Below are 13,686 nucleotides of genomic sequence, written 5' to 3'. Positions count from 1 at the left end.
CAATTATGGGCCACGATGAATGATACGATCATGTGGCACTTCCAGATGAACTGCTGCATGGCCTACAAAATTCTGCAAAATAGTAAATAAAATACTTTAAATAAAAGGTAAAATAATAAATAAAATACATAAATTTGGACTGATTTTTTTTTTTCAATTTTACTCTTCATTTAAAGTATTTTATTTAGGCTAAAGTGCATTTTTCCCTCCCTAAATTTGAAAATCTTACGATTTTGTTCCCCTATTAAAAAAAATAAAAATTTTGCCCTCTATCTTTAGGGAAGTATGCTCTTTTGACTCTCAACCTTTATGGAAATATGCTCTTTTTATACTCTATCTTTAGGAAAATAAGCTCTTTTGACCATTTATCTTTACAAAAAGTTGCAATTTTGGCCCCCTGTTTTGGAACATGTGGCGTCTTTTCAGCAGCTTTGCAACATTTTGTGAAATTAAGGGGTAAAATTTCAATTTTTTCATATGGGACCAAAATCGCAACTTTTTAAAACTTAGGGGGAAAGTGCACTTTAGCCTTTTATTTACTATGTTGTCTTTTTTTATAATATTACTCAAATTATTAATAAAAAATAGTTAAATCTCATTAAAATAGACACTACTCACCCCAATAAAGACAATATTTTGTGCAATCAAAAAAGTTTATTTTAATTTTATTTTTCAAAAATATTTAATCAATATATCTTTCTACATACAATTAAGCGAAAATGTAGAAAAACGGATAGGCGGGCTCGTAAGTGTCCCTCTATCCTCTAATAGTAATATATACTTTTTTTTAAGGAAGTTATATATACTTATATACTGTATATAGATGAAATACATGATTTTGGGCTGACTCTTTCATTTTTAGTTATATCTTCAAATAAATTTGACTATAAGAATGTTATTTTGTCGGTGTTTTTAAAAAAAGATTACAATTTATATTATATTTGTTGATATCATTGAAAAAGATAAGTATAGTTATTTTGGTAATAAAAGATAAAGATAAGTATAGTTTGTTATAATATGAAAGTACATAATATATACTATCTATATTTAAATTTTAATCAAAATTAAAATAATTTTAATCCAAATTTCATGAAAAATATTGTTCGTAATTTTTACACATTAATGCAATAAAAAGAGAGGACAGTCGAATACATAGAGTACTCGACAGAACGCTAATAATAATAATAATAATAATAATAATAATAATACTAATTATTTTTGTTAACATATTTTTTTTCTTCATATGTACCAGAGATTGAACTCGAGATAAAACAGTTAAGGAACTCAATCGTTTATCAGATATGGCACATGTTGCTGATACATAATAGAGATATTAAATGCACTTTTCATTTGTCATAAAAAAAATTTCATTTTTCATTTTTTAAGCTTGCATGTAATTTCACCCCTGAATTTCATTCATGGATTTCCATTGTTAAAATAGACTCTTCGCTAATGGATATGTTCATGTGGCTTACAAGTTATAACTGAGTAATTCTTTATTCGACCAACACTATTTTTACCTATAGTAAGGGTTAATTGTACCTTCAAGAATGCAACAATCATCACAAATTTTTATTATAAAGAAAAATAAAGATTGGAAAGAAACCATTATCTGGATAATTTTGCTTGTCTTCATTCACTGGACGTTTAATATTAATTATAATTTATGTCCATTTTAACTAACATAATATATATATACACTAACATCTAATAAGTTATAATTGTTTTTTCTTAGCCCTCGAATTTCTAATTGTGTGAGACCAATAATAAATCGGTGGTCAAATAAAGTCTGCCACACAATTATTCCAATTAAAAATTGAATTCGGACTCTTTCAAATAAATTGAACTCAAGTTGTTAAGAAGGAGTCGTCATAAACTAAAGTTCATCGACCATTAAGTATAATCACTTCGTTATGATCAATTATTATTTGATCAAAGATTTACACATATCTATATACTGAGGTCAAATTGAATATATGCATAAAGTTATCTTACACAAAAAAATACATAAATTTAAATTCATTTTAAATTGTTTCCGTGATAGAGAAGTTTCAATTATAAAATTGAAGTATACTCTTTAATAACTTATTCATTTTTACCAATGGAGTTAGATCTAGCAGAAGAAGTTAATTTTCCACAACATGGTAAGCAAAGTTTCAAACTCAGGCGGGAAAAATGCTCATATTTAATATCTATCATCATTGCCTTGCACATGATTATCTTTCGTTGAGATAATTTGTGAAGAAAAAATTCATGTGTCGTTACTTGTTTTAAAAATATATAACTCAAATAATTGCAAATTTAAGAAGAAATGATATGTGGTACTCAGGGTTGGGGAGAGAGAGAGGGAGAGAAAGGTAGAGGGAGGGAGGGAGAGAGGGAGAGGGAGAGGGAGAGAGAGAGAGATTGTTAAAGTACTCTCGATGCCTTGAACTTATCTATTTCTGCACCATTCTACATGATAGTAAGATTTGCGTCTTTCAGACAATTCATAATCAAAGTGGTGATGGACAACTTAAATGAGTTGTGTATTGCTTTTAGTATGAGGCACTACCTGGGCTTTCCTTTTGGTACAAGGTCGAGCTACTAAAGCTATGTATGAATATATTCCCGATATTAAGAAAGATAGACCCTATTATAGTGTTCTTCTTGAAAAGTTAGTTTGGAACTTGCTTTATGATCCTCATGAACTTTGAGTGAGGGTTCTATCTCACAAGTAAATTAAAGGCAGCGACATTTGGAACAACATAGCTAAATGCAATATTTCTCTAACCCGAAGAAGTATTTTAAAGGCATTGGAAGCTTTTAGATAAGGTGACTGATGCTCCACATTATGGTATTATAATTGGACGGGAAAAGTAGCACTTTGTCAATTGGTTGATTTTGTCAACATTTCAGATACTCAATTATATCTTAAGGGTGTTCAGCTGGCTTGTGGGATTGAAATAAATTGATGACAATGGTTCCAAACGAGATGAACACGATAAACGATCAGTCTGCCCTCCTTTGGTGAGTATAGGGATATGTTGAAACATGCATGTATTCTTGTTGTACAACCTATAGTTAGATTTTACCCCGTTGTAGAGAGTAGGATGATAATGAAAGTTAAGATTAATTGGATTTGGAAGTTGTCTGTTTCAATATAGGTGCAGCATTTCCTTTAGATTTGCATATGCAATGATATTTTAACTAACAATCTTTGACATCACTAAAACTTGACAACTTCTCATATCTTTCATAGATGTGGAACCCATGATGAACATGTGCTTCACTGCCTTAGAGATTATGCTCCAACAATGAAAGTTTGACAGCAAATACGTAGTGTTAGTCATCCATATTTTTACAGCTATGTACCTTGAAAACATGGTTACAATTTATGTCTAAAAAACCATTAGGTAAAATATTTGCAATTGCTATTCGATAAATCTAATGCTTCAGAAATAACCAAACTCTTTGAGATGGGCAATGGAAAACCCAGATTTTTCTTCGTTCTATGATAACATATGTACCAATCTAACATATATAATATTCAATCCGCGTAAAAAAAAAGCTTAAATATGGTATTGGTCCCTGCAAAATAGGCTAGTTTTGGTTTTAGTCCCTGCAAAAAATTTTTATAGTTTTTGGTCCCTGCAAAAATAGGCCAGTTTTGGTTTTAGTCCCTGCAAAATTTTTGTTTTTGGAAATAGTCCCTGACCCCAGTTATGTAATAAAAAAATATTAAAAAATTCTGGAAAAATGAAAAATTAATAAAAAAATTGAAAAAAAATATTAAAAAATTATGGAAAAATGAAAAATTAATAAAAAAATTCAAAAATTCTGGAAAAATTAATAAAAAATTGAAAGAAATATTAAAAAATTCTGGAAAATTGAAAAATTAATAAAAAATTTAAAAAATTCTGGAAAAATGAAAAATTAATAAAAAAATTGAAAAAAATATTAAAAAATTCTGGAAAATTGAAAAATTAATAAAAAATTTTAAAAATTCTGGAAAAATGAAAAATTAATAAAAAATTGAAAAAAAATATTAAAAAATTCTGGAAAATTGAAAAATTAATAAAAATGAAAAAAAATAAGAAAAAATTAAAAAATTCTGGAAAAATTAATAAAAATAAAAAATGATTAAAAAAATAAAATAATCTAATAAAATGAAAAATAATGATAAATTCTGAAAAAAATAAAAAAGATTATAAAATTCTGAAGAAAAAAAAAAATTCGAAATTTTTTGGAAAAAATTAAAATTCTGGAAAAATGAAATTTTTGAAATTTTAATAAAAATTTTGGAAAATTTAATTAGTATATATGTCGAGCTTAAGTTTTTTCACTGTATTTATTTCCAAAAAAAATTTCGGGAATTTTGTGTATTTATAAACCGAGAATAAGGGAAAAAATATGTGTATTTATAAACCGAGCTTAGGTTTTTTGTGTATTTTTCGAAATTTCGAAATTTTCATTAGTATTTTTTCAAGGAATTTTTGTGTATTTATAAACCGGGAACTTTTGTGTATTTATAAATCGAGAATAAGGGAAATTTCGAATATATACTAATCAAAATTTCGAAAAATACTAATGAAAATTTCAAAAATTTCATTTTTTTTAAAAATGATTAATCTTTTTAATTTTTTTCGAAAATTTCGAAATTTTTTAGATATTTTCCAGAATTTTTTCAGAATTTTTATTTTTCATTAAAATTTTATTTAGAATTTTTCCAGAATTTTTATTAAAATTTCGAAAATTTAATTTTTCCAGAATTTTAATTTTTTTTAGAAAATTTCAGAATTTTTTAATCTTTTTATTTTTTCAGAATTTAGCATTATTTTTTATTTTATTAGATTATTTTATTTTTTTAATCGTTTTTTATTTTTATTAATTTTTCCAGAATTTTTAATTTTTTTCCGTATTTTTTTAAATTTTTTCCATTTTTATTAATTTTTCAATTTTCCAGAAATTTTTAATTTTTTATTAAATTTTCAATTTTCCAGAATTTTTTAATATTTTTTTCAATTTTTTTATTAATTTTTCATTTTTCCAGATTTTTTTAATATTTTTTAATTTTTTTTATTAATTTTTCAATTTTCCAGAATTTTTTAATATTTTTTTCAATTTTTTTATTAATTTTTCATTTTTCCAGAATTTTTTAAAAAATTTTTAGTTTTTTTATTAATTTTTCATTTTTCTAGAATTTTTTCAGGGACCAAAAACTATAAAAAAATTTTTTACAGGGACTTAAACCAAAACTGACCTATTTTTGCAGGGATCAAAAACTATAAAAAAATTTTGCAGGGACTAAAACCAAAACTGACCTATTTTTGCAGGGACCAAAAACTATAAAAAAAATTTGCAGGGACTAAAACCAAAACTGGCCTATTTTGCAGGGACCAATACCATATTTAAGCCAAAAAAATTATATGTATTTTAACAACAACACAAACTCTGAATTAAATGTTAAGTTTTATAAATTATGATACACCGATGTTTGGACTTGAACTTGTAAAAATCATATAAACGGAACAACTAGAAGCCACTCACATAAAAAAAAAATGCATCGTATCTACTTATCAATTAAAGAATAAAAGTATTATCAAAATATAACAATTAAAGAATAAAATTCATTGGAGCATAGAGATAATTTTTGCCTACATTTTAGAAGTATTATTCGTTCTACAATGAGTGATACAAATGTTAAAACCAATATCAGAAATCAACGTTAATAATAGTGAATATATATCAATACTTGATCATGATAATTCAACAAAAATCTTATTTTCTCTTTTATTTATGCATTTCTTTTTCTATGTAAAATGATCAAACTCGATATAAGATTGAGGAAAAAGTAGATTTTAAGTTGTGTGACTATCTTATTTTCTCTTTTATTTATGCATTTCTTTTTCTATGTAAAATGATCAAACTCGATATAAGATTGAGGAAAAAGTAGATTTTAAGTTGTGTGACTTAAGAGAAAAGGATCATGATGATTCTTATATAATAGCAAAAAGGGTAACCTTATAAATGTCGAACACCGAAAGAAAATATAGTATATAAAATTACAATGTTACTGCTGAAATATGTATATTATAAAACTGAAATTATTTTAAATTGAAAATTCTTTAATTTTTAGTATCCAATGTATTCTTGACACGTACTTGAATTCTCGGGTGTAACCTTTCCACCCAAAACCCACGTAACTAGTATAATGAATAATTTTGTGTTGGTCACTTTCTTGAATTGTGTTAGTTAAATATTATGTTAAGGTGACTTTTTTTATATCTTTATTTTAAGGGTCGTGCTAACTAATGTTTTTGGGTACTAGTTTAATAAAAATAAAAGTTTTTTTTTTGTTTTGAAAAGAGTATTCTTTACATTTTTAAGAGTTTAATTAAACAAATTTCAATATATCTTTTACTATATTAATCTCCAGGAATAGTACCCTTGAGCAGTAGTTATCATTTTCCTTAATTTAAATGTCTTCTCCTTCAAAAAAAATATTAAATGTCTTTCGATGCTCTCATAAGCCACTTAGTATTGGAAAAAAATTGCAATAATCGGGAAAAGGAAATAGAAGTAGAAAAGTAGTGAGCATAAGAAATATATTCAAGGGTCAATCCTTGTCTAAATCTGAGTTTACCTTACAACTCACGCTTAAATGAACCATATCATGGCTCATTCTAAAAATTACTAGATCAAGACCACATATAAAGATTTGAACCGTCTAGTACAGATCTCATGATGACATCTCGTAATTTACTTACATGTGTCTCTTGAGGACATTTGTCTAGGTGAAGATTCAAGGACCAAGACTTTAAACCTTCACTACATATGTTAACTCATGGTATTGAAACAAGTACGCTCATTTTTACCATAGATGTCTCTCACCCGCAATGTTTCATGACTTGACCGTCATAGTGTTTGCAAGTATACCACCTTCCCTCCTGATCGAATAAGGTTGCAACTGATTGAAAGCCCTCTCACTCAAAGGCCGCCTACCACGCTCCACCAGAGTTCTCAAGATCTGACACGATCAGAGTAATATATATTATTAACCTCCCAATTTTTGGGAAAGAGAGTCATAGTAATTTGGAGTTTAATTAGAGAAAATAAAACAACATTACGTGATATTAGCATTCAATATTTTTATTGTGTTAGCGTGTGTGAATTATAGGCAATATATATTATGTATAATTTTGGTTTTTATTGAAATTATTTATTTATTTTTAATGACACTAACAATATATATTAAATATAATATAATTTTTTATATTTTTCAATGATACCAATAATATATCATTATGTTTCTAACTCAACATTTTTTATGGAGTAACTCAAATTCTTATCATAAAAGTACCTATGTAAAAATAGTTTAATTTAATTTTTTTAAAATGAAAGACAAGTTTGTTCAAAGGTATTTTTGTCTAAAAGGAAAAGTCACACCAAAAAAATGTATTCCTTTTATATATAGCAAATATAGACTTGTCAAAAGAAGAGCACATTACCGCACTCAATTGCATTGTATATCGAACTAGATATTGTTTTTGTCGTATACTATTTTCAAATATATTTGGTAAATTAGATTAAAATAATTTCTTGGCTCCCCCCCCCCCCCCCCCCCCCCCCCCCCATTTTGACTCAAACTGAATTTGACCCCCCCCACACACACACACACATATTTTAGAACTTAGAATTTCACCCATGTTTTACATTTTTCAGGATTTTATCCCTCAAATCAAATTTAAACTCATTTATGGTAATGTTGCATTGCTATGTGGATTTTAAAATATTATCTTATTATCCACATAATTAATTATTTAAATTAAATATTTAATTACAAAATTTTGAATAAATTTTAGAAAAAATCGAAAAAAACAAAAAAATACTATAAAATGCAGAATTTCTTTTTTAGAAAAAAAGCAAGAATTATAAAATCAAAAATTATAAAACCAGAAAGAAAAAACCCAAAAAATACTAGAAAATGGAGATAAAAGGTAGGAAAAAATTAGCAAAAAAAAATCCCATTAAAAATACATGGAAAAAACAGTATGCACCTGTAAATATTTGGATGATCATTAGCATATAAGAAAAATGATTATTATTATTATTATTATTTTAAGTTACATTTTTTATTTATTGATTTTTTTCTCTCTTTTTAATTCAGAATATTTAATATAAATAATTTAAATAGGTATATAATTTGTTTATTAGTTAAAATTTACATGCGTTCTAACAAATTACTCCCTCCGGTCTCAAATGTAAGAAACTTTTTACTTTTTAGATTCATTCAATAAATGATGTATGTGGTCTATATTATAAACCACATACATCATTTATTGAATGAATCTAAAAAGTGAAAAGTTTCTTACATTTGAGATCGGAGGAAGTATTGAGTTGGATATAAATTTAGTAGAATTCATATAAATTTTAACCTATAAAAAATAGTGTGTGGAAAAATGAATCATAAAGAACGTGACTATAACAACATCATTCGCGACATGCATCGATTTGTTTTCAATTTGATGAATGAACTGTGTCATTTGATGTAGAAATTCTGTTCTAAGCGGCGAACTGCCGATAAACTTACTTTGTGTGAATAAAAAGCATTAATCATGGTCCACTTATTGTATGCTTTCAATGATGATAGTATCCTTTTTGAGGTTGACCCCTCCACTTAGAATATTGCACTATGCATCTTTCATTGATTTGACATTCAACCAATCATTTTTCTTCACTGACGTTAGAACCCAGTCACCCGCCATATATGATTTCATAACTGAAACTTACTACAAACAAACACATCCCACTTGTTTCCTCCTCCTATGATTTTTCTACATTTTCTTATTTGTTCTTTTTGGGGCTTAAATTCTAGAAGGATGATTATGTTTCACGTGAATCGTTTGATCAAAATCAAACATGTTATATTAAGCTCGGTATTTTAATTTATGAAATAAAATATGGGTCATGTTATCTTGTGTCCTTAGGACACAAGTTAAGAAGTTTTAAATGGAAATTAAAAATGAATTTATATTGAAAATATGACTTTTGAAACTTTTAAGACATTGAATGCACAATTTTCAATAAAAAATTATTACATTTGGCTTCTTAACTTATGTCCCAAGGGCACAAGTTAATATTTTCCATAAAATATAAATTAACCAAATTCTAAACTTGTAGATCACTATTTACTACTAAGAAAAGTGATTACTACTTGTTACAACAATTTCTAAACTTTAAGATAAGTTTTATTTGGAGACAAACAAATTATGTCGTCCATACTTTAACAAAGGTGTCAAAATTGTATGCCAGTCATCATAATTTTGATTTGATTCCATTTGTATTAGTTCTATTATGTCGAATAAAAGAATATAAGTTACCATTTGTAAAAAAAAAAATTAAAAAATGAGTGTTGCAAATCACACATTTGAAATTGAAACCATCTACTTTTTTTTTTTGAAGGATTGAATTCATACTTGAATCCTCCAATACAAGTATTACTATAGAAATATTACTATAGTAATGTTACTTTAATAATTTGAAATTCATGCACTACAATATTACTCCATACGATCACTATTATAAGTAAAAAATCATTGTTTAAATTTATTAAAGAATTGATGAATCTAATTTATATTATTAATCAAATATATTAATTATTCAATAAATTTTAAGAAGTTTTTTTTAGTTATGATAGTGATCCGATGGAGTATGTGGCAAATTAAAAGTAAAAATTAAATAATTAATTAATTGTTTGAAAATAATATTTTGTGGACCAGTTGGAAGTTGCTTGCAAGGTTCCTTGGGATTTCCTCCTTGACCTTGTCCTCGAGTTCCAAATTCTCCTCATATCATAATCCTAACACATAATTTTGTTTAGTATTAAAATAATGAAGAAAATTAGTCTCAAGAGCAGTGGAACATGTCTGATCAACAGGAAACCAAATTAAACTAAACTTGATTATTATTATTATTATGCCGGCAATCAGTGTTAACGGATCTGCTTAAGTAATGCTCGTACAAATAAATATGCATGGTTATGAGATAGGCAATCGTAATGTTTTAGATTCTCACATTAAATCATAGATACAGTTTTGCTATGTTTAAGATTTCCATATCTTATATAGGGATGTGTTACTCAAAAATCATCTTCAACTTTTTCTATATTTTTTTCGTCGTTTGATTTAATCATTTCTATTATACTATAATAATTGTGGGTCTATGTCAACCACATCAAATAATAATATTATTGCTCCAAACTGCAACTTCGTTTGATTTTTTTTCAATTCCAGATCTAGTTATTTAATAGATGTGTAATTTATCAAATTATCCTCCCCATCCTTCTATTCATAAAATAAATAAAAAGGGCTGCTAAAAAAATGAATAATCAAGGACAAATACTCTAATAATTGGTCACGAACTAATTTTATGTGAGGGTTGTTTTTGTTTTATAAAATTAGAATATGGTTCCTAATAACATTGTAGTAGTATTATATTGTCCTTTTTATATGATTTATTTCAAATTTTCAAGTGTATTAATTATTTTTTACACCAAAATATTAGGATTATTTTATAGCCTTTTGTAAACAATAAATACTGTTATATTGTTGAATTAATCATTCCACTAATTGATTAAAAGAATAAATACAAAAATATCAGTTTTAAATTTTTTTGCCAAAAAACAATTTATCAATTAATTTAATTCCATTACTAGTGTGATATCAATATATTTATTGTACAATAGTAAAAGGATGGAGGGAAAATGGAGGTAAAGTGATTTTATGCAAAATTTGGATTAAAGAGAATGTGACGTTTAAAATGGAGGGAAAAATATGTGAGAGAAAACAAATGAAATCAAGAGGGCCATAGAGAAAAAGGTAAAAAGAATGAATGAATGTTGTAGGATTCAAATTTATTTGCAAAGTTGCTATCTATCGTAACATTATGATGGCCTTGATGAAACTAGACTTAAGTCCTACAAAACTATGAAAAACATTTTAATATGAATTACTACCTCCGTCCCAGTATAATTGACATACTTTGGTTTTTCACACAGATTAAGAAAAGTGTATAAATAAAGGGGAAAGTGGAATATATTGTATTGGGAATGATAAAAGTAGTATTATTTAGTGTTATATTGTATTGGGAATGATGAAAGTTGTATTGAAAATTGAAATGGGTCAGTTATTTTGGGACACTTTTTTTTAGAAAATGGGTCAGTTATTCCGGGACGGAGGGAGTAGCTTTTTAGTTTTCCCATAATAATGTATAAAATATTGAAAGGGGTCCGGGCGTTGGATATTTGTGAATCCATATTACATCTGCAGTCGAGATTCTCTAATTTGTATTTTATTAGCAAAGATGAAAACTTGATTTCTTTTTTTGATTATTTCTGATTCTTTTTCATTGAAATTAAAAAATGGTAATATTTTAAGGGACGTGAATTGGGCAGGTAGACTAAACAACAATGAACTGGATTTGATTTATCAAATAAGATACTAATCTTTTCTTTCCCCTTCGTAAAAACAAATAATTCGTTTGGCTATAGATTCGAAACGACTCTATTCATGAGCTGCGTATCCTTTCACTTGCTCAGCTTTTATATATGATGATGATGATCATGATAATAATATTAATAATAATTCTATCCAAATTTGGTTGCTGCAAGTACGATTCAAGCCGAAATTCAGCAATATCTACCTAGTGGTGGAGATTCACAAAACACAAAAAGAGTATATTAATTATTGCACATTGTAAATGGTTCGTGATTCTTTTAAATGCACTAACCATAGGAGACATAAGGTCACTTGTTGTGATACAATATTATTTTTGAATAAGAAAATGTAATGATAGGTCTTTTTTCAATTAGAAAATGAAGGCAAAAGCAAGATGTTGAACATAAGTGGTTAATGATTTAGTTAAGGACCCGAATTCAAATAATAATTGATCGGATTTTAATTACTTTTTGTAAAACTTCAGATTATCAACGTTCTCGTAGCCTACTTTCCCAAGACTCAAGAGGACTAAAACTAAAACATAAACAAGATTACTGTGGTTATTTAACCTATTTTAAAGCATCAAGTTTTATCGTTTTATCTCGACTCAAAATAACCACATCATTGCTTTTTTTAGTTTCCATTTGACTAGCAAACCTACAATCATAATAAATAATAAATGAAAACAAAGCTCATTACTAACAAGCACACCTCCTTTTAAAACCTAAACAATTTTTTTAGGGCCTAATAGAAACCTAAAAAAAATTGAATCCAAATTTCGTATTTATTTTTTGTGGTCTGAGGTTGTCGCCCTTTTTGCTCTGCCTCAGATAGGCCATGTATGTGACTAGTATCATACTTTTGTTTATGTGATGATGATATTTGTGTGACAAGTTCAACTAGACTTTTAGAACTTACCACCACTCCTCAATAAGACAATGGGTAGGAGGGTCTCTTTAGTTTGGACCACCTATACTTTGGGTCCAACTTGGACCAATTTTTTTTGGGAATTACTTTTCCCACCCCATGCCTTTCCTCGCGCGCCCTATTTTTTTTTCCAATTTTACCCTCGGGACATTCCGAATTATATAATCCGGAATTCACCAGTACACAGAACTGAAACAGATTTGCATGTCATTGTGGTTTTTATCATTTTTTTCCAATAAATCATTATATATGTTTGTATAAAAGACAATTAACTTAAATATTATATCAAAAATTGATTATATATATATATATATATATATATATATATATATATATATATATATATATATATATATATATATATATATATCATTATACCAAAAAAAGTTGAATTTATATCATTACACATTTCACCTAATGATATACATTTCAACTAAACTAATGATATATCTAATCTATGGCGCCGAAAGATCAATGGGACTATCATCCACTTCAACCTTCACACCAGGAGCAGGACCAGCACCAACCCTCTCATCGGGATCAAGATTTTCAACAATGTACAATTCTTCATCATCTTCTTTGACCGCTACACCCGCCGCCCGACTTAGCTCATTATAATCTGCCATCCGGCTGACATATCTATCAGGCCAGGTGTCTGCATCCTCTCGATGATATTGTCTCCATAGAGCGGAAGTGGGAGGAATCGGACAACCATCCTTCAATTTCAAGGCCATAAAATGGTTGTCATTCACATATGCCAGACATATCAAAAGATCGATAGTTGGAGGCGGCGGTGGACCACATAGAGGGAAAAAGGCTTCTGATTTCCCAATGGACAACACAACAACCGTTTGGTTGAATTTCTGTGCGATGAGGAACCCCATATCCGGCATTGTCATCCATTTATCCAGTGGTGCATTGCCAATACCGGAGTAGGATAGAGCGTCCAAGACCTCGTTATACCGCCTATCATCATTAATCATCCTCCGATAGCGGTCATTTTTTACACTGATAAGCTCTTTGTAAAGGTTGTACCGGACTAATACGTGATCATCAACAGTCAAGTTCCGTAGGACCGCAACTGCTCGGAACCCACAATGGCCATCACCGGGTACATCCGTAACCTTTTCAAATAAGCCATGCATCCAAATTGGGATTTGGTCTTTGTGTGGTATGTGGACTTCAACGGGTGTTGGGTTCTTTGGATTTTTTGGAATTGGCTTAGGAGGAGTAGGAGACATGTTGCTTTTCCGTGCACTCTTTCTACTCGTCCATGTTGACC

The 13,686-nt window shown here is 27.9% G+C and overlaps 1 protein-coding gene across 1 annotated transcript; it reads right to left on the bottom strand.

Moving 5' to 3' along the window:
- Positions 1-12,859: 12,859 nt before the first annotated feature.
- Positions 12,860-13,645, bottom strand: LOC146925586 (uncharacterized). The gene has a single exon (XM_085711997.1). The coding sequence runs from the start codon at positions 13,643-13,645 to the stop codon at positions 12,860-12,862; it is 786 nt and encodes a 261-aa protein (XP_085568123.1).
- Positions 13,646-13,686: the final 41 nt, after the last annotated feature.

Source organism: Medicago sativa, chromosome 5, assembly GCF_051527215.1.
Source record: "Medicago sativa cultivar Bolivia chromosome 5, Bolivia_mono, whole genome shotgun sequence".
NCBI classification, from domain to species: domain Eukaryota; kingdom Viridiplantae; phylum Streptophyta; class Magnoliopsida; order Fabales; family Fabaceae; genus Medicago; species Medicago sativa.
The sequence above is the reverse complement of the archived record's forward strand: the minus strand, read 5'-3'. Positions and strand labels throughout refer to the sequence as shown.

Coding starts and splice junctions, on each gene's coding strand:
- LOC146925586 (XM_085711997.1), bottom strand. CDS start 13,645: ATGTCTCCTACTCCTCCTAAGCCAATTCCAAAAAATCCAAAGAACCCA.